Source organism: Hakea prostrata, chromosome 4 (genome assembly GCF_041222555.1).
Source record: "Hakea prostrata isolate BN-2017 chromosome 4, UWA_Hpros_2, whole genome shotgun sequence".
In the NCBI taxonomy this organism is placed as follows: domain Eukaryota; kingdom Viridiplantae; phylum Streptophyta; class Magnoliopsida; order Proteales; family Proteaceae; genus Hakea; species Hakea prostrata.
Genome location: NC_142603.1, coordinates 7208234 through 7229400, shown reverse-complemented (window position 1 = coordinate 7229400; position 21167 = coordinate 7208234). Strand labels below are relative to the sequence as shown.

The following is a 21167-nucleotide window of genomic DNA, read 5'->3' as shown; positions in this document are numbered from 1 at the left end:
CAAGTCATATAAAAAAGTTGTGTTTAAATTTATTAAAAAAATTACTATGACTTATAAATAGATCAAAATTGCTTGAGTCTTGTGCATTAAATTTCATGATTATGAAGTGAAATTTTGATCTCCATCTGACCGTTAAGATTGTGTTCATGATTGTTTCGCTTGACAGTAAGCAAAGTCCATAAATAGACTTCAACTCTTTGATGTGATACTATAACACATGTCATCCATCTACAACAATGAATTGGGTATCAATCCATGGTGATACTTCCAAAGCTTCAACAGTATTTAACATGGGCCCTACGTCCCCTACCTCAAGCCCTCATGTCATCTGCCAAGCTACAAGCCTCTGAGTACAGAAAATCCAATTATTCTTCTTTTTTGGTAAAATAAGGTATGAAATATATATACATGTAAAACTAGGCAGCATGCCTTCACGGGCTCTAAAATTGCTTTAGTCACGTGCATAACCCTCAAGCAGAATTTTGGACCATTAGATTCAAAATATTTTTCGAGATGATGGTAAATGCACAAGACTGTAGCAAGTTCCCACGGACTCACCGATTGAGTCCAGTTCCGGTCGCTCGTGTAATCATCCTATAATTTGTGCATGTAATAAATTTTTAATAAATATATATTTTTTTTGTACAAAAGGGGTTTATTAAGTTTGGGAATGAAAATATTAATATGCGGTAGAAAAATTCTTAATATTTTAACTCAAAAAAAATAATGACACCGAACGTCTCTGGGAATTTGGGACGGGAATCTCGGAAGTTCGGAACTACGGATTGTGGGACGTTACCCGTTAAACGGGGTCGTTTTCGTAAATAATGTAAAAACACAGGGTTAGTTAAGTACATTTACAGTCTCCAGCACTATACTGGCTGGATTGTCCCTGCAAAGACTGCAAATACAGAGGATAACCACGGATACCACAGTTACTGACAAAGAAGTAGTGTCAAAGCTTGCAGCAAACGTCCAAAAGCTGCACAGAACACACTCTCTCTCTCTCTCTGAGTCCCACTTATTTATGAATTAAGAAAATGTTAGCGCAAAGCCATGCCTGAGACTGAATTTCACAGAAATCAAAGCTCTCTTTACTTTCGATTTACGTTTAGAACATAAAACAAAAGCTCCCGGAAAAAGACGCTTCTGGCCTGACGCTTGGCTGAGAGAGGACGAAACAGATCATACTAGAAGTTCAGAACAGAAAAGGTTAGTTTCGGATAATGGAAAATCTTTCACGGATCTTTCTTGAGTTTCACCGTCTTTCAATTCTTTCGAGGTTTTTCAACTACTTCCAACCCTTGCTTTTATACATTTTTCTCTTCAATTCTCTCACATTTCACAGATTTTGATAAAGAGATCAGTTGATCTATAAGAATGTGGATTACTACGTGATGAGACAGAGACTTCTCATTTTTACCGGTGAAAGCACAGAAAGAAGCGTAATCGACAAATGTTGACACCTTCCGGCTTCGTCGCTGAATTTCCTTGGGAGGTAGGAAAGAAAGCTGGAAGCTTCGCACTGGTCTTGTCGAAGGCCTAGCAGAGAAATGAAACCTCAGCTGAGATTTCTGAGAGTGATTTGACTCCGGTACTCGTACTTGGAGGTTTTGTTGTCAGAGGATGATTTGATCACTGCATTTTTTTGTCGCCAGTGGTTTCCGTGGCTGTGTCGGCGGCCCTTGGCGAGCCCCAGCTTCTTCTATTGTGATGGAGATTGAACTTATTACTGAATTCCGTTTCCTGTTTGAAATTTGCCGCGGAAATATTTAGTGGTTGAGATATTAGGCGATGTATCTTTTTCAGGAACACTACAGATGGATATAGATCAGAATTCGGTCTGAAGAGAGTTTATACTTGGTGGAATAATTATAGACTTGCTTCTTGCTAGGATAGTAGGATGCTCAGGATTTAGTTTACCATTGAGTCAGCACGATGTCCACTTGGGAGAATTTAGGGAACTTAGCTAATTTAGCGCAGCTGACGGGACTCAATGCTGTGCAATTAATCGGCTTGATTGTGAAGGCTGCAAGCGCAGCCAGAATGCACAAAAAGAACTGCAGGCAATTTGCGCTGCATTTGAAGCTGATCGGTAATTTACTTGAGCAGCTGAAAATCTCAGAGCTAAAGAAGTATCCTGAAACCCGAGAGCCACTGGAGCAGCTTGAGGATGCCCTGCGAAGATCTTACATTTTGGTGAATAGCTGCCAGGACAGGAGCTATCTCTATCTGCTGGCTATGGGATGGAATATTGTTTACCAATTCAGGAAGGCTCAGACTGAGATCGATCGGTATTTGCGGATCGTTCCCCTCATCACTCTTGTGGATAATGCCAGGTTCAAGGTACTTTTTGATTTGCTTGTGAATATCTCATTTCTGCGTTCGTTTGATCTGCCTTAGATACGGGGTTCTGTTTTTGTCTTTCCAGTGACACTTCATGCTTTCCTTCTTGATACTGCTTTTATTTAATTATTCTAATTTCTCATTGTTAAATCTAGCCATTGTAAATTAAAATCGTCTTGGTGCTTGAAAGATATACTCCTTGAATTTTGGCCTATCAATTACGAATGGAGTCACCTTTGCGTTAGCAAGCTGACAAGTAGGAAGCAGGGAAATTTGTGTGGCTATATTTGACACAACGGAGTGTTGTTCATGGATCTGCTTTACCGACTAAACCCAAATATCCAGACTTTACCCAACCAATTTGGTATTTGAAACAATACCAATTACCAGATGGATCTGATGTCATTTTTTCATTTTTCTTTTCTGTTTTGGTTGGCCATAGGTTTGGGTCCTTTTGGAGTCACCTTTGCACTAGCAAGCTCTTGCTGTTAGACACCCCCCTTGACCACACCCAATCTCCTGACCTTACAACCCCCCTGACCAAAAAAAAAAAGAGAGGGGGGGAGAAAATGAACTCTGGTGAAGATTGAATGTTATGTTGAAGTGAAGGAATGATTTTTCAGGCTTGAATGCATCTCCCCTTAATTTCTTTTGACTCTGTATCCATGTGAACTTATGATCAGTGTTAAATCTATTTAGAATCAATGTTATCATTCAACTATTGGATAACAAAGATCTCGAGTGAATACACTGATGATGAATTGTTAATACAAAGATTTAACTCCTTCCATTTCTTAACATGTGTTTGCTTACTGCATCATGAAGGAAGAATCAGCTGCGTTTGTGTGTGTACGTGTGTATTGTGTGTCTCAAGTACTTATCACTTTATTTCTCAGATAGCTGCCTGACTAGGGAAAATCTACTCTTCTCATAAATGTTGCAAGCTGAACTTGGATAACCATCCACTTTATTTTCAGTTTTGGTTACATCCAGAGTATTTGTGTTGATTTAATTGGCAGGAAAGATTGGAAGATATTGAAAGGGATCAGCGTGAATACACCCTGGATGAAGAAGACAGAAGGGTTCATGAAACTATTCTAGGACGAGATCCCTCAAAGGATGAAACCGTGGTGCTGAAGAAGACTCTCTCTTGCTCGTATCCAAACTTGCCTTTTGAGAAAGCCCTCCAGAAAGAGAAGGATAAGCTCCATCTGGAATTGGAACGATCACAATCTGACATGGATGTTGGACAATATGAAGTAATTCAACATTTGCTTTCAGTCACAGAAAATGTTGCAAATTCTCTGCCAGGAAATTGTTCATCCCTCACAAGTTCCAAGGAAGTGGAGCCAAATTATTTGAGTGGAAATGATGAGAAAGGATATTCATTTGATGGAAGCTATTACAATGGAAATGACACTCAAACAATCTCAAGGTTTGTTTTAATCTAGTTTGTCGGAAGCGTGATTGTGAAAGTTGAAAACCCTAGATTAGAATTGAGTTCTTAGTACATTCAGTCATTTTCTGCCAATGTCTAGATTAACAAGAAGCTAAACACTTTCTGATTCAACTGTCAAATTCGCTGGATCACAATAAATAAATAAGAGACTGGGTGTCTGACCCGATTATACTTCTAAGTTTTCTTCATTTAAGAACCCAGTCCCAGTGCCAAATGAATGTTAGCTTCTGGTGTCGGGGCTGTGAAAGATCTGACATTCCTATAAGCCTACTAATTATCGATAAGATGCTTACTGTATGTTTCTGAACTTGCCCTTAGAGCATTCCGGGCACATGCATTTCTGGATGTCTTGGAGTGAGGAAATGGATTGCCTATGCGGTTTTAGTTCAACCCCTAGGTGATTATTATCCTTCCTGTCTAACCTAGAAACATACCAGGGTAATGGTCTGTACATGTCCTGGATCTTTTAATTGCTGATATGTGCCCTTGCTCTGAGTGGATGCAGCTCCATCTTTTCGTATGTGTGCATCATCAACCCTTTCAAATTATTTTAGCATGTAAATTGAGGGAAAGACCTTAAAATGTCCAACCAAGTTAAAACAAGCCTACCTGCAATACTCATAATTCTTTTAGTTTATTTTGCTTTCCTATATAATCCGTGACATAGTTGTCCCTTTCTCTTTTATTTCTCTCCCCAGTATTGCATATTGTTTTGTATGTAACTACCAAGTAATTCAGAATATATTAAAGAAAAATATTTGACAGTCATGTGCAAAGGTGATGGTGAGGCTAGCACTGCCGTACGTTAAACAATCTTGTACATCAAGTTTAGGCTAATTCAGGTTGGCTTGGTTCCTAGGTGCTTGCATCTGTATTAGTGCAGCACCTAAGTGACTAGGTGACCAGAAGGGTCTGATTCCTCAGGCTGTCCTTGCATCTTTGGTTACTAGGGTCATGATAAATTTATTGTGCTTTTATGGTTCTCTTGTTGCATCTTCCCGGCATTACTTTGAAGTTTTCATAGTTGTTGCTCATATGATTGGCAAAGTCCTATATATGCTTATCATCCTAGTAATTTGATTTGCGTCATTTTCTTCTTTCTCCCTTTTTTCCCCTTTTCCAATTTTAAATTTTGGTTCCTATTTGAGTAGAATTATTTCATTACTATAGTAAGATCTATGTTTTTATGTGGATGGTTACAGAGACAATAATAATCTTGTGCAGAAACACTTCTTCAGTTAAATCAGGAAATGATCTGCTGCCCAATAGAGGATCCCGCTGGCATGAAGAATGGCACTCAGATTTACTAGGCTGTTGTTCAGAACCATATCTGTGTACATTCTCTTTAACCCTGTGCCTCGATTGCCTATTTTTGTGTTTGTTATAAATGAAATGCAAAAATATCCTTTTTTCTTTGCTACCAGCAAAATACATGTGTATGTTCCCCCACCATCACCCCTTCCCAAACATACATGGTGGCTGTGTCAGGTTGTTGACTTAGTGGGTGAGTAGAAGGGTAGAAGGGATGATTTGACTAGGAGTGTTATCAGGGCAAGCGTCAGGGTTGGCCTCATTATATTGAAGTTTCAGTTCAGTGGCCATGGACCAGCCCATTGGGTCTTTCCTAGGCCATGTGTTGTTGCATGATTGGTGGGTGTCATCTGTTTTGCTTTGTTTGATTCGGTAATCCCTGGTTCTCAGAAATTCTTTTCTTCTCATGGTGGAGGAGATATATCCAGTGTCTAGTTTAGCATATGCAGTCATTTTTGCATGATAAAACTTATTTTTGGGATTATTTTGCAGGTCTAAAGACATGCTTCTATCCTTGTGGTACATTTTCTAAGATTGCTACAGTGGCCACAAACACGCACATGTGTGAGTACATTAGATAGGTTTCTGGTCATTTGTCTCTTTTTCCCACCATTGAATGTCCTTGTGCAATAACGTAAAATGTGATTGATTCAATGCATGAGGGAGGTCTTGCATCTGATGCCCATTTGTTATAGATCTTTGTTATGATTAATAAATGGGCAATTCAAAATGCTGATGTACAATCATATATCCCATGCTTAGCCAAGTTTCTTGTGCTTATCTCCTGTTGTTTTGGAATATTTTCTGTTTCACTCTAGATGTATGTAAATGGATGATATATCAAAGCTTATTTTGGCACCTTCACTTAGATCTATCCCAAATGCCCATATAAAAAATGAAACAACATAGGTTTGGGCATTGGCATTGCATCAGTTGCCCAAATTTGTACAATTTGTTCTCCTGATGTTGTTGGGATACCTGGTTTGCATTAGAGTCCATCCCTTTCACCCTATAGATATAGAGTTCTAATGTGCTGTCATGTTTGAAAATCCTAAAGTTGTAAAATTCATAATTTTTGCTGGATGCTTTACTTTTTTTACAAATACTGCTGGATTTTGAACTATAGTTTGATTGCTTACCTTAAAATTTTATATAGTTGTTAAGAGTATCATGTATGTATTTTCCCATACCCAGTTGGTTGATCAATGATAGCCAAGAGTCCCCATCATAATGTTTAACTGTTGGGCAGGTCTGGCTCTTGGTAGCATTGCCATTTCCTGAAAGGGGTTTAAGGATCGATATTCTTGGATGTTCAATCCTGGTTAATACTTGTATGTATGAGCAAATTAAATTGGCTCCCCAAAATGGAGGTTTTAAAGCATTAACACCCCCACTTTATGTTTGAAAAACACAAGATACCCCAAAATTGGATTTTCATTGGACACATTAGTCCAATTTGTCACTGAAAACTGTTAAATCACTTTTTCCCTTCATATTTTTGATAGGGATATTTTTTAAATTGAAAGAAAATAAACAGTGATTTAACGATTTTCAGTGACAAATTGGACTAATTGTGTCTAATGAAAATTCAATTTTGAGGTGTCTGTGTTTTTCAAATATAAAGTAGGGAGTCAGTGCTTTAAGGCCTCCATTTTGGGGTGTTGATGCAACTTGCTCTATATGTATTGGTTTGGACTGAATGTTCAAAAGAAGATGGCTTATCCTAGGGGGTGGGCAGGGAGAATAACCTATCTACCTTGGTGAGTTGATTAAAGTTTGATGGTAATGTTGGCTATTGGAATAGTGAGTTGTGTTATGTTTTTAGAATTGCTGGTTATGGATGCTCTTCCTATCTATAAATGACGCCATTATCTTTTATTGATCCCAGCCTCAACATTGATAGCCACATGATGTGCAGTGAATGCTATCTATGTTAGCAGTAAATTTTGGTGGGAAAATTTAGATTTCTGTTGGGATTTAATACTGAGGAGTGCCTGGTTTTTTATGTTAATCAGCCTCAGGAGAAGCCTGTAATGAACTCATGGCATATTCATTGATACTGGCATGCTGTTGCTATACTTGCTGCATCCGAAGAAAGCTTCGTAAGGCACTCAACATCAAGGTAACTCTCTCTCTCTGTGTCTCTCAAGATTGTTAAACCAACCTGTTGAACCAACCAAAACAAAGCAGCTGGTGCCTAGGTATTGTGATGGTTCAATCGAGTGATTTTTTATGATGGTTTTAGTGGGTTGAGAACATCAAATATGGTGACCTCGTGGCTAGTCTGCCACCTGTATTGTTCTCAGCTCTGGATTATTGATCTCTACTGGCTTTCTATGCTGGTTCGGTTCATTCACGTAGGGCATAGCTCAACCATGAGATCAAAGGCTTTCAGTCCACCTTTAACTCTATATGCTTACAGAAGAAACCACAAAAGCAAAGAACTATATTGAAAGACTCAGGAGACTCTTTCTTATTGGGATTTGGGACCATAAAATTTTAGCAAATAAACTCCATTTTTCTCAGATATTGACCACTTCCTGATGGTATATTTTTCCTTTTTCTGGGCTGTACCTTTGTGAGATTTTCATAGACTAAAAGTTCTACAGTATCACTGGATGATCTCTATAAGTGATGTTTGGTGGCTATTGTGTCAATTTTATGGCAACTTTTTTGTATTCAAATAGTGTAAATCTGATACTTGCTCATCATGCAATTGCTACTTTCAAGTTTCAATTAGCAAAAATCCATGTCTGGTTTCACCATCTTGTTATCTTGGCTTGGCAGGGAGGGATTTGTGACGACTTCCTCTCACATTTAATGTGCTGCTGCTGTGCCTTGGTCCAAGAATGGCGAGAAGTGGAGATCCGTGGTGTCTATGGTATGTGCTTCTTGCAGTTCTGTTTCTCTAGCTTTGACTATTTGTGAAGGGGGTGGAGAATAAGGTGAAGTAGGCCTCAATTATGCATCATGGTGCTGATATGACCCAACTTGCAGGGCCCGAGAAAACAAAGACTAGCCCACCTACCTCTCAGCACATGGAATCCTGAATTCGCATTTGGGGGATAGAAAGGAATCATTCAGTTAGAAATTTAGAATATACAAATTCGTTTCAGCACATATCTAGAGGTAATGGCTGATTATTTGGCTTGCCTTGTGTTTGTGGATTTCATTTATGCGTTAATTTGGCCATGTAAAGTTGCTTCATATTGGTACAATTGCGAGTCTCTATGTCATGTATCATAGTCAAGTTCTTATATCGGAGATGGCTGTTTGAGTACTTGCCATCCACCTTGCACTTTTGGAACCCTTTATGCATAAATTTGGCCATGTAAAGTTGCTTCATAAGAATACTAGTTGTGAATCTATGTGATGTACCATATTTAAAGTTCTTATATGGAAGTGATGCTTTTGATTAATTGCTATTCATGCGGATACAGTCGTGAATCTATGAAATGTATCCATGTTTGGGACTTGTCGATCCTCAACAAGTGAAAGAATCATCAACAGTTTACTTACACGAAATAACAATAATAGTTGGGACTTGTCGATCCTCCTGCTGGTGTGCTCCCATGTCTGATATGATTTTTTGAACCCTTCTCTTGTTTTATATGGTTGTGGTTATCAGTTTTCTGTAGCGGAGGCTCAACTTCTTTAGTTATATAAGATGTTTTGGTGGTGCTGCTGGGTGGACCATAGATCAGGAGCTCATAGATCAGAAAAGAAATTGTGGTTCACAAGTGAATTGTAGTAAAAATATACCCTTGCTAGGCCCCTGGGAATCGCCATTCTTACATTATGTTCAACGTGGAGCACCCAAAGAAATTGCATATTAACAATTAAAACCTTGTTTGGACAACCTAAGAGTAATTAACAGGATGAAAGGCATGGGGTCTGTATGGTCTTGGGGGTTCAAATTAGGTGTTTCCTCCCTCCTTCCATAATTTATCATTTTGGGCTTCTCGCTTTGAAACCTTGTGTTGGGAATAATCCTATATTAAGACTGTTGATCAAAACAATGATAACATGAGCTTCTTTCATCTAGTCATCTGAGGGCGTCAGAGAAATTATGTCCTTTCTTAATTGGTACGATGTGTTCAAAAACCATGAAGCACACCAAAATCTATAAGTTATTAAAAAGCAGAGGCAAATCTGGTGCCAAAGACTTCTACAGAAGCAAATTTTGGGGGAGAAAGGTGTCACTTTTCCTGCATGGTCTTACTTTTACTCTAATAATTTTTGTGAGCGACTATTTATATGCTTTGACCTCAATTTATATGATTCACGAATTATTGTATCAAGGCTCACTCCTAATCTTAAGTCTTAATGTTAACCAAGCATTGATTTTCAATTAACTATGAAGACTTCAATCCCTCGGTTCGGGAAGGTATAGGCTATGGTGGTCCATCCCTTGGTCGGGGAGGTATAGGCTATGCTGGTCCATATGAAAACTAATCAGATGAGATTATTGAAGGGTTGTTCAATCAGTAATGACTGACATTCTAACTGAGAAGGTAACGATGCGCGAGGGCTATTTGGCTTGAGCCCTTAACTCATGCCTTTCTTGAAAAGGACCGGTTCTACCCCACACACACTACCAAAAACAAGTGAAGAAGGATGGGGAGGAAAAAAATATGAGGCAAGGAGTCCTTTCATTATCTATCCGCGGTTTTATCTTTTAATTAAAATAAGCAAACGAGAGGCCCAAATAGCACTGCTGCACTCTTCTTGTTTATCCACAATGCTGGGAGCATACACCATTTCGTTTCCCTTTTTCTTTTTCTTTTTTGTTTTTTTTTTAAATTTAAATTATCTTTTAACGCCCATATGTCATACCTAGAAAAGGTATCTCGTGTCTCGCGATCTAACTTATTAGATTGCCGTCAACTGTTTTGGCGCATCATTTCCTCTAAATCGCCGTACCTTAACAAGGTCAACCAAAACTGTGAATCAGATAATTGAGATGTTATTTTAAATGATACCCGGCAATTGTAGCAAATCATGCCCTTTGGAGAGTGCATGAAACAGGGAGAGATTTTAAGGAGAGCTGAGTTCTCTGTTTCTTCTCTCACTCGGCTCTGCTACTTTCAAGTCCCAACTGTGAAATTCGCGCGCAAGCTCCAATGGCGAAGCCCGTTTCAATCGAGGTTTGGAACCCAACTGGGAAGTACCGAGTCATTAGTACCAAATCCATGCCTGGTACTCGATGGATTCGTCTCTTAACAGATCAAGATTGCCGCGTTGAAGTAATCTTCTTCTGTCAATTCATCAACTAATTATCATGTTCTCGTTGTTTATAGTTTTAGCTTTAAAATTCAACATCTAATCTCAATTATACTTCTCTTTACCTTCAGATATGCACCCAGAAAAAAACCATCTTGTCTGTTGAGGACATTATTGCTCTCATCGGGGACAAGTGCGACGGAGTCATTGGGCAGGTTAAATTCACTACTACTGTTATGATTATTCCGAGTTTGTGATTACTTTCATCTGGGTTTGGGTTTGGGTTTTGGGTTTTGCTATCATTTATTTATTTCCTTTGTGTGCTTCAGCTCACAGAAGACTGGGGAGAGGCGTTGTTCTCTGCACTAAGCAGAGCAGGAGGCAGAGCTTTCAGCAACATGGCTGTTGGATACAACAACGTGGATGTTAATGCAGCTAATAAGTATGGAGTTGCAGTTGGAAATACACCTGTAGGTCTTCTTCATGCTGTTCTTATTTTAGATTTCTATAATTTTATAATACACAAAGGCAAAACATATAAGCACTGTGATTTGGTTGCGCCACATGATCACCAGCTTTCTGTTGTTAGGCTTTAGTATCCAATGGCTGATTTGAGGTTAACATTATTATGACCCTATCACCTTATTACTTCCTTACTAAGTTCCTTTCATGCTTGGACTGGTGATCATCTTTAATTTGATCAGATTAGCACTTTTGACATCGAAATTAAAATCTGAAATTTGAGCCCCTCCTATGTTTTTTTGTTAGGGGGTACTTACAGAGACGACTGCGGAGTTAGCAGCTTCACTTTCTGTTTCAGCAGCTAGAAGAATAGTTGAAGCTGATGAGTTCATGAGAGCTGGTTTATATGATGGATGGCTTCCTCACCTGTATGATCACTACCTCTGAGGCCCCAACTGCAACTCTATGTCATTTCTTATTCTTCAAATTCGTCTGCACTAACAACTAAACACAGAATATTGGTAGTAATCTTAGACTTTTGAGTCACTTGAACTTTTAATGATAGGTTTGTGGGAAATCTACTCAAGGGGCAGACTGTGGGGGTCATAGGAGCTGGTCGTATTGGATCTGCTTATGCTAGAATGATGGTAATCTGTAATTGAATCACTATCACTAGAAGATCAGAATATAAAATAGTGCTAAATTATATTGGTAGCAGTGCTCGATGTTACAGCTGTTTGGAGTAATGCAAAAATATTGAAATCTTATCCTCCCAAATTTTTGCCTTTCTCTTTCTTCACATTAAATTGATTTGATTTTAGACATTTTATATGCTTGACATTGGTTGCTAAAGATGATGGCCTTAAGCATTAGGTTTTTCTTTAACAGGTTGAAGGGTTCAAAATGAACCTCATTTACTATGATCTATACCAATCAACTCGTCTGGAAAAGTTTGTTACAGGTATGAAGGTGAAGCTTTACTTGTCTTGTAAGATATATTTGATGGAACTTACTTACTTCTATTTTGCAGCTTATGGAGAATTTCTGAAATCCAATGGTGAACAACCTGTCACTTGGAAAAGAGCAGGTTCAATGGAAGAGGTGCTCCGTGAGGCTGATGTGGTAAGTTCTATGTCTTATACTTCACTGTGACATTTTAAGCGTAAAGAAGTAGTCAAGATGTCTATTAGATCAACAATCAATGCACATTTGCAAACCAAGACTGTGGAACTGCTCAAGCAGTACTTCAAAGAGCTCTTATATTAATCTAAGATCAGATAACCCTGTTTTAATAAAATGATTTTCTTGATGGTCGTTACAGATAAGTCTTCATCCTATATTGGACAAAACTACATACCATCTAATTAACAAAGAGAGGCTCGCAATAATGAAAAAGGTGAGTTCTTTAGCAAATTATTTCTTTGACATTATTCAAGCAAGGAAATGTGAGCATTATAAATTTATTGACTCAATCTTCTTTACAGGAAGCAATCCTTGTGAACTGTAGTAGAGGCCCTGTGGTTGATGAAGTGGCTCTGGTTGAGCATTTGAAAGAGAACCCCATGTTTAGAGTTGGTCTTGATGTCTTTGAGGTAACAGAATCCACCATGTCTATGAGTTAGTTAAACTACCAAGTTTTACATTCTCCCCTTCCATTCATGGTTTTTCAACAGGATGAGCCTTACATGAAACCTGGACTTGCTGACATGAAAAATGCCATCGTAGTACCTCATATTGCGTCTGCTTCTAAGGTAAGAAAGCTCTTTAGGATCCTTGGCAGATTAGACCACCCACGCATACTCTTAGTTTTGTATTGCTGAACCATATAATTATCCAATGCATCTAGAGTCTTGACCTTGAACATAGCACTAAAATGCATATCTATTTGTCTTTCTATCACTGTATATGTATGTAATATATATGTGTGTCCTTTAATGGATGCTCAATTATGAATATAATCATTTCATTTACTGATTCTTGTAGTGGACTCGTGAAGGGATGGCGACTCTAGCTGCTCTGAATGTTCTGGTATTTTATAAACATAGCAATTTTCACCCTCAAGTTTGACTATCTGATCCCTATTGTCTCTTGATAGCTTTAGATTAATTTTTTAATTTTCTGAGAAATGCTCCTTTTTCTTTTTTGGGTAGAACTGAAAAATGATCCTTCGTGTTATTACAGGGGAAGATTAAAGGATACCCAGTTTGGTCGGATCCAAATCGAGTAGAACCATTCCTGAATGAGAACTCCCCACCACCAGCTGCTTGTCCAAGCATTGTAAATGCAAAGGCATTAGGTACAAATTAAACTTTTGGAATTCATGAAATCTTGGTGATCTTTTAGGTTTTACTAATCTGCAGTTTTCTTCTTGCAGGTTTAATTGCTTCAAAGCTTTAAGTAAGACAATTTTAGCTTTTTGATACCATATAGTGACTGTTCTACAATGTCAGTTGCATGTACTCCAGTTATTCTTCTGTATCTTGGGTGGAGTCTTGCAATGTATATTTATCCTCAAGTTAACCTTTCTATGGAAGCTATATGAAAGTACATTCTAGCCTCTTTACTTGTTCAGCCTAAGATCACTGCAATATGCCATCATTTTATGATCCATGACAGTATGAGGAATTGTAACTGGTGTCTCTGTCTGATTTTCGAGTTTAATTAGTGACACAATGGTTCAACTTTACTCTGCATATCTGGAATGTGAAGGTAAAAAACATACTGTACCATCAGTAAGCTGGTGTGTATCTGGTAACATATGACCAGTGAGATGTGCGAATAATAACGAAAGCGAAAACAAGAGGAAGAACAGGTTTTGGGGGATTAATGGGAGGTACAAGTTGCATTAGTCTTGCTTTTGTGAATGGGATAGGTAGATTCTTACCTTGTTACTTGGGAATTCTGACTGTTCTTCTCACTCTAGAATTGTGGGTTTTTCCAAAGCAAGATTGAAATTTGACCAACCTCATATTATTCCAAAGAATTTTCTTTTAGTTTTCCTTTAAAAGGACGAACTCTTAATATATGTATATGAAGTACAACCAATGTGTTATGGAAGAAGCTTTATATTTGGAATAACTACTAGAGAAGCTATCTGAAACAAATAATTCATTGTATGTTTGCCGTCTCATGAAATCTCTTCACCCACCATTCTGATTATTGTATTTCAAGTGGGTTTTACGAAAAAAGAAATTTTATTTTAAAATCCCTTAATTCTGAGTCAGATTTCCACATTAGTGCATGCCAAAAGATGATAGTGAAACCTAATTTCATAAAATTCTGACTCCCGAAAAAGATTACAACTTGTTCTTATTTTATGGTACAACCTATAAAGTAAGCTAAAGCTTCTATGGCAGGGAATGTCTTTCTTTTGTAAAGGCATACATTGGACAAAATATGTACTCACTGACAAGTTAGTCTTCAGTCAATTGCATGAAAACCTCTACATCTCCGAATCCGGATCGTCATCTCGTCAGGGGAGCACTCTCTGTGCTCCCTGACGACTATACCACCACAAATTATGTGGGACCCACAAGTAAAAAATAATAAAATTAAAAAATAAAATAAAAAACTTCATCACCCAACCCTTGAGTCCCATTGTACTTATGGTGGTAAAGTCGTCGGAGAGCACAGAGACGAGTAGCTGATCCGGACTCTACATCTCCACACAAGACTGCAAAAACCACATTTTCATCTAAATAAACGAAAATTTTTGGGGTACGATGATCATATCATATAATATTGTGATTAAACATAGGGATTGCATGCAATTAAGAGATGTTTTATTTCACGTAAAAAATATCAGGTGAAAGAACGCCAATTGGTCGAACATAATGAAGCAATAAATCCCAAGACAGTTATGCATCTTTGTTTCTAGATGGCCACCATATGTGGTATACAAATGAGTAACGTTATAAAGAGAAGAAAGATTAAGCCACTGAAAGTGGAAAAAAAAAACCACGTAGATCCGAAAATCAAGCAAGATATACACTGCGAGTTGATACGACGTTAAACAAAAACTCTCTTGAAGCCATAAGTAGAATTTTCTAACTATGATCAATCGTTTTTATAGAAATTCAAATAATCTCACACCATGTTCTATTTGGAGTGGGAACAAAAATGAGCTGTAAATATTGGAGGGTATGGTGCTATGGCTCAAAATTGTAGAGGTGATGTTATTTTTGCTTGTTCTGGTGGCTGTGCTAATGTGGGTGTTTTTCATGCTGAAATGCTTGCAATTCGGTGTGGCTTGCAATTTGTGCAGCAATACGGTTGCAATAAGGATTTTGTGCATTTAGACTCCGAAGTGGCAATTAGAACTTTACTGGGTACTTACCGCCCACATTGGGGGATATTACACATTGTTGAGGATATTCTTCACTTGAGATCTTTGTTTCAGGAGTATATTTTGATGCATGGTGTTAGGGAGACTAATAGGTGCGTGAATTTTTTAGCCGGATTGACAACGTCGGGTCGGACCAAGAAATTTTGTTGGATCCTCTCTCTTTGCCTGCTCAGCTCTCTCAATATGTTGTAGAAGAGTGACAGGGTTGTTGTAGATTCTTTATAACCTAATCCTGTATTATTGTTTGCATTCTATTTATTTTTATTAATATAATGTCTCATTTTCTGAAGAAAAAAAAATGTAAATATTATTTACTGTTCGGAGAAATATATCGCAAACCTTGCCTAAAAAGGATTCTTATTGGGTTTTTAATTTTTTTTACCCTAAAAACAACACTAGTTTTTAATTAAAATATGAAAAGGGGAAGAAAAATAATAAAAATAATTAACTCCCGAACCGATTAGAGATCGGAAAATAAAATAAAATAAAATAATATATTAGGAAAACTGAATAGATATATAAATTGGGGCTTAGGGCTTGTCTTCTGCACAATTTAGACGCGATTGTTGTCTGTTCATGAGTTGAGCTTCTCTTTCCTTTTTCTAGGGTTTCCTTTTGGGATTTGATTTCGTTCTCAGTTTATCGATCATGTCGACGAAGAAGGTGACTCTCAAGAGTTCTGATGGCGAGACCTTCGATGTTGATGAGGCTGTTGCCGTTGAGTCTCAGACTATTAAACATATGATCGAAGACGATTGTGCGGACAACGGGATCCCGTTGCCTAATGTTACCAGCAAGATCTTGTCGAAGGTGATCGAATACTGCAAGAAGCATGTAGAGACTCCCAAAAACGACGATCGTACAGCGGATGAGGATCTTAAGACCTGGGATGCCGAGTTTGTCAAAGTTGACCAGGCCACACTGTTCGATCTCATCCTGGTCAGGGTTTTTTCTCTCAACTCTCTATGTGTTTTGATTTATTAGGGCTTCGCTGTTTGTTTACGTAGTCTCTTAAAATATCATAGGGTTTCAGTAATTTGATTCTGGTGGCCTAGGTTCTTTTTTTTTTTTCCGGTTTCAGTGGTTTGTTTCCGGCGGCTTAGGTTTTTTTTGTTATTCCCTTTTTTCTTTTCTTTCTTTTTTGTTAATTTATCTGCGTATGGGTATAATATCCGGATTGTCTGTTTGAGTTTCTGAATCTTTTCGGCAATTGTTTTCTGTTTATATTCTACCCTGGTACTTGATTGTAATGCATATCTTATTATCTGAATAGAACTAGGTTTTCCATATCAGGGATTAGTGTATGATTCTAATCCTATTTTATCAACAGCTGTTGACATAATCACTCCATGATTTCGGAGTTTGGAATATTGCGGTCGTAACCTTCCTCGTATCGTTTCAAGAGGAAGCGTCGCTCAGTTGTGGTTACCAATCTTATCTTCTATCTTTAATGTTGAAACGTACCCTTTTAAGGATTACTATTTTAATCATGCAGTATCCTGACCGCCCCTAACACAACCACACCCGCCTCCCCCCCGGCAAAAGAAAAGAAAGAAAAAAAGAAGAAGAAGAGGACAATAAGAAAACGGCTTCAACTAACATGAAACTCAAGATGCTTGCATTGTTGTCTACTGTTATTTCTTTGAATCAGCTTCTGACATTGTAAAAATAGCTCTAATGCATAGTTTCTTGAAGTTATACTTGTAATTGAGTGAAGCCTTTGTCTGTCTATAAGTTTATGATTTTGTGCACTTGCATCAATACTAAGAGAAGTATAACTTGTGGTTTCAGTAATTTCAGATTTCATAGTTTTCCATTGGGAATCCTAGTCAGAGTCTGCTCATGAGTTATTTTTTAAGTAGTGTTTGTTTCAACGTCTTTTCCTATTTTTATTATGTTTGTGTGTCCTAATTAGGTAAATGTACTTGGTCTTGTCATTGCATCGAGGTGGGTGCTGCTTGCATTGCTGGACTAGGATCCCATATCCGGATGTGTTATATGTTTTTTTTTCCTTTCATTATGAAGTCTTAGCTTGGTTAGATTCCATACATGGGTCGAGGTTCTGGAGTCACTTTCAGGGTTGTCTCAGTGTGTTTTACTGATCAGTTAAGTGTCCAGCTGATTGCCTCGGAGTGCTTTTATTCTTGAGAAAATACTGTTGTCGCCAAGATTGATTTCCAGAAGATTGTTGCTTAAATTTGTTCCCTTCAAGAAAAACTTTAAAACATCATTCTTTTACATGAGGGCAGGAAGCTGCCATTTTTGCCTCCATTTTTTCTGTGAGCTGCATTGTGTTATGTGATGCAACTACCCTTGATGGGATTGTAAGGTGTAGTATAGGGTCTAGATCCAGGTGAGACCAGGTTAGCATTTTTGGAATTTCTAATTTGATCATATGCATACCCAAAAAAAAAAAGAAGCATCGCAGTGTCCTAGGCTTCCAGAAATTTAGTGATGCAGTAACCTTGGCCTGGAGGGACTTGCATGATCCACTTCAGAAACCCAGACCACAAAAGGCTGGGTTTCGTAATATTATTAATATCTAGTTATGTAACTGCCACTGCAGCAAGCGTTCTCGGCTCTGCATTATGTAGGGTCTGGGAGGGGAAAACGTTTGCAGCCTTGACCCTTGTTTTGCAGGGAGCCTCTTCTGAGTTTTGAACCTGAAACCAACAGGTTCCAATGGCACAGTCAAACCATTGTGCCAAGGTCCAAACCTGCAACCATAACTTGAGTTCTGTATAATTTGTATTTGGGATTTTGATAAAAATAAATAATATGCTGAGTGCTGCCACTCTTAACACCCATGGTATTTATATTTCATCTATAACTGTTTTTTTCTAGGATTCTTCAACCCCCCCCCCCTTTTAAAAAAAACCCAAAGTGATGTGTAGTATGGTTAAATTCCCCCCCCCCCCTTTCTCTTTTGCTATTTCTGTCATCGTGGTTATCAGACTATTTGAAGGTCATAGGAGCTGATGCAACTGTTTTTGGTGTTATTTGCCTAGAATTTTGTCAACAAACTAATGTTGTGAACACGATGCATATGAATTAGTTTACAATTCCAGTTTAAATTGTTAGCATATTTCTTGAATTTGTAAATAATACATTATATTGTTTCTTGGATTGAACTTTCTGGTGCACAAGATGAGGAGAGAACTTCACTTAAGAGCTCTTATGTCCATGTCTTGACGGGACTCCTAGAATGGTGGGAAGATCAGTTTTGAGCTCTTTGCAGTGAAGTGAGCACAATGATGGTGAAGGGTTATGTCTTTCACCATGTTTTTTTTTTTTTTTTTTTTGGTTTTCCTGGCAGAAATTTGAGTTTTAGAGCTTGTATGGGAGTTGTGCACATTATTCTGGTGTTGATAGGTATCATATTGTCTGTATCAGCTGATATATATCAGTTATATTTAGGATACCATCATACAGACCCCCATTTAGGTTATATCTGTCTGGCACCACTGGTACATGCTGATGCACAATCACCATATCACTCTGTTACCCATTCCCAATTCTGCACTGAAACCTTGCTTATAGGAGCCCTTGAAGCATAGTCGATGTTGGGCTAACAATGGTGTTTGTCCAATTACTATTACATTATGTAGAGGATGTTGCTTATTATACCTTTGATAACTTAATTCTCATTTTTATGTTGGGATAATTGGTACAGGCGGCCAACTACTTAAATATCAAGAGCCTCCTGGACCTGACATGTCAGACTGTTGCGGATATGATCAAGGGGAAAACTCCAGAGGAGATTCGTAAGACGTTCAACATCAAGAATGATTTTACCCCAGAGGAGGAGGAAGAGGTCAGGAGGGAGAACCAGTGGGCCTTTGAATAAATTTGTGTATGAGATTTCAGCGTGTGAATGGAAGGGGTTTTATTATTGTCTTGGGTGATTGATGTTAATGTCATTCACGTAAATCTAGTAGTTACTTTAGGAAAGACATCACTTAGTACTATTTTGATTTCAATGCAATGGAACTTATTTCTATTTCCTAAAATGTATATATACTGTTGGTGGTGGTCATTGGTTTTCATCCTATTTCTCCATCAACCAAGCATAACCCGTATTGCACCACCATCTTCAGCATACTCTTATACTCTTTATGTGATTACTGTTCTTTTGGCCATGAAGTTCTGTCAATATTTTTTATTTTTATTTTTCCCCTCTGGGGTATGCTGTCAATATAAATGTGTTGTGGTGTTTTTTCTTTTCTTTTAAACCATCTGGTTCCCGTTTAACTGTTGTTAGATGTTATTTCCACCATTATAGCGTCAGATTTCTGCTGCATCTTGTGAGGTGGCTGCCTTGATACTTTTCTGGGTCGTTGATGGTGCAGTTCGCTGAGATCGCACTTGGGCCAGTGCTCTACGGTTGACCAGAAGTTTCTGGAGGGGTTATTCAGGTCATCCTAGGGATGATTCTTGATGGGGGTTCAGCTGAAAATTGGTTGATTTATTATTTGGAAAGATGATGATGCGATGGATGACGTTTTGTGCAAGCATTACCTGTCATCTGTCATTTAGAAAATGAAAAGCATATTCTTTCGTGGAGCATGTTAATCCAGATCAGTTTGGAATTGATGTCACAATCCCGTTTACCGATTCCATTCCATTCGTATTGGAATTCGTTGGATCCCTTCAGTTCCATATTTGAAACTGCTTGGTCCACTGTATGTAGATTGTAGAGTTTTTTTTATTTCTTTTGCCAAACACAGAGAAAGAAAAAGAAAAAAGTCTGGGAAAATCTCCCAGCTGGAATAGAGTACAGCAGGAACAGAGTACAACAGATCAAATTGTCGAGCTGGTTGTATCTATTAAACTTTAGACAGACCCAAACATCGGCCCCCTAGTTAAAACATCTGCTGCACTATTTTCAGCTCTAGATCTAGAGTTTATTCGTTGTTTTTCCTCTTTAACCAAATCCGGACGACCTAAGGCATTTTATAGACTTCAAACCACAAAAAGATAAAGAGAGTCTTATCTGGATTCAAGTGCAGCCTTCCATATCTTTAATTTCTTGGTTCTTCTTTGAATGGATTTTTTAATTTTTTTGGAGATGAACCAACATTCATTCAAGAGAATCAACCTCTGAGATGCAAAGTTTGGATAACTAAGATGTGGAAAAAAGCCAGTCAACTCCACTCAGTTTGGAAAGTGTCGTCTTAGCTAGGGAGTTAGCGGAATTATTAATCTCTTAGAGAAAAAGGAAAAGAACACCCATAAAACTTTGAAGCTAGGGATTTAATATGGCTTTTGAATGCATTTAATTGGAGGACGAAGTAGGGTTGAGATCTTCAACCTCAACCTGTTGTTTTCAATTTCTAAGGGTGTTAATCTTGGATTTGCATGCATTGATTGATCAGTTTGGGTCTTGCCCTTTCTTACCGGGGAAAAAAAATGAAGCTTGGCTCCCAGTATCACTCCTATACTGAAGTTGAAGGGTTCACCCAAAATTGCTAGGGTGCAAAGGGGTTTTTTTTTGGGAGGCTAGGGTGCAAAATTATGGTGTGGTAAATTAGCCCTTGACTTATTTAGAATGGCAAACGGTAAGATGTCTATGCCCTAATTCCTCATGATACTTTAAAGTTTAAACAACCAATGTTGTTTATGTGTGGATTGATGCGTTTTTTTTTTGGTTATTATTAAAATCAGTCACAAGCACCAAGGCTTATTGTCTCATCGGCAGAATCAGAATCAAGAATCATGTAAAGTTATGAACTTCTTGTAATATCTAGAATTATTTCAGTTTCATAAGTGAGGGTAAATCTACTGATCTTTCCAATTAATCCTCAAAGGATAAATAAAAAAACAAAAAACCAGAGACTCACATAAATATGGTAATTTTCATGTCGAATCAATGCATAAGATTAAGTGTCGAAAATATATTACCAAAGGGCAATCGTATAAGACAAATAAAGCATAATTAAAACATTTATATTGATTCAAATGGCATGATCAAACTCCTTCTTGAAAGCTTTGCTATATACATCCGTCTTGATAAACGAAAAT

At 37.9% G+C, this 21167-nt stretch overlaps 3 protein-coding genes across 4 annotated transcripts; all 3 read left to right on the top strand.

Annotated features, from left to right (window-relative positions):
- Positions 1 to 927: 927 nt before the first annotated feature.
- LOC149017513 (cell number regulator 13-like) lies at positions 928 to 8744 on the top strand. Of its 2 annotated transcripts, XM_089151842.1 has the most exons (8): positions 928 to 1212; positions 1349 to 2346; positions 3366 to 3781; positions 5030 to 5139; positions 5609 to 5680; positions 7132 to 7238; positions 7904 to 7997; positions 8114 to 8744. In XM_089151842.1, the coding sequence occupies exons 2-8, from the start codon at positions 1939 to 1941 to the stop codon at positions 8164 to 8166; spliced, it is 1260 nt and encodes a 419-aa protein (XP_089007968.1). In that variant the 5' UTR covers positions 928 to 1212; positions 1349 to 1938; the 3' UTR covers positions 8167 to 8744. The 2 variants fall into 2 exon arrangements, with proteins under 2 accessions (XP_089007968.1, XP_089007969.1); XM_089151843.1 differs by having other exon boundaries at positions 928 to 2346.
- Positions 8745 to 10088: 1344 nt separating this feature from the next.
- On the top strand, positions 10089 to 13434 carry HPR (hydroxypyruvate reductase). The gene is made up of 13 exons (XM_089151840.1): positions 10089 to 10362; positions 10471 to 10554; positions 10669 to 10809; positions 11108 to 11229; positions 11367 to 11448; positions 11690 to 11762; positions 11832 to 11923; positions 12123 to 12197; positions 12286 to 12393; positions 12475 to 12552; positions 12785 to 12829; positions 12983 to 13097; positions 13176 to 13434. Exons 1-13 carry the CDS (start codon positions 10240 to 10242, stop codon positions 13196 to 13198), a joined length of 1161 nt encoding a protein of 386 aa, XP_089007966.1. The 5' UTR covers positions 10089 to 10239; the 3' UTR covers positions 13199 to 13434.
- Positions 13435 to 15681: 2247 nt separating this feature from the next.
- On the top strand, positions 15682 to 19361 carry SKP1 (S phase kinase-associated protein 1). Its single transcript, XM_089151841.1, has 2 exons — positions 15682 to 16085; positions 18820 to 19361. The coding sequence occupies exons 1-2, from the start codon at positions 15795 to 15797 to the stop codon at positions 18991 to 18993; spliced, it is 465 nt and encodes a 154-aa protein (XP_089007967.1). The 5' UTR covers positions 15682 to 15794; the 3' UTR covers positions 18994 to 19361.
- Positions 19362 to 21167: the final 1806 nt, after the last annotated feature.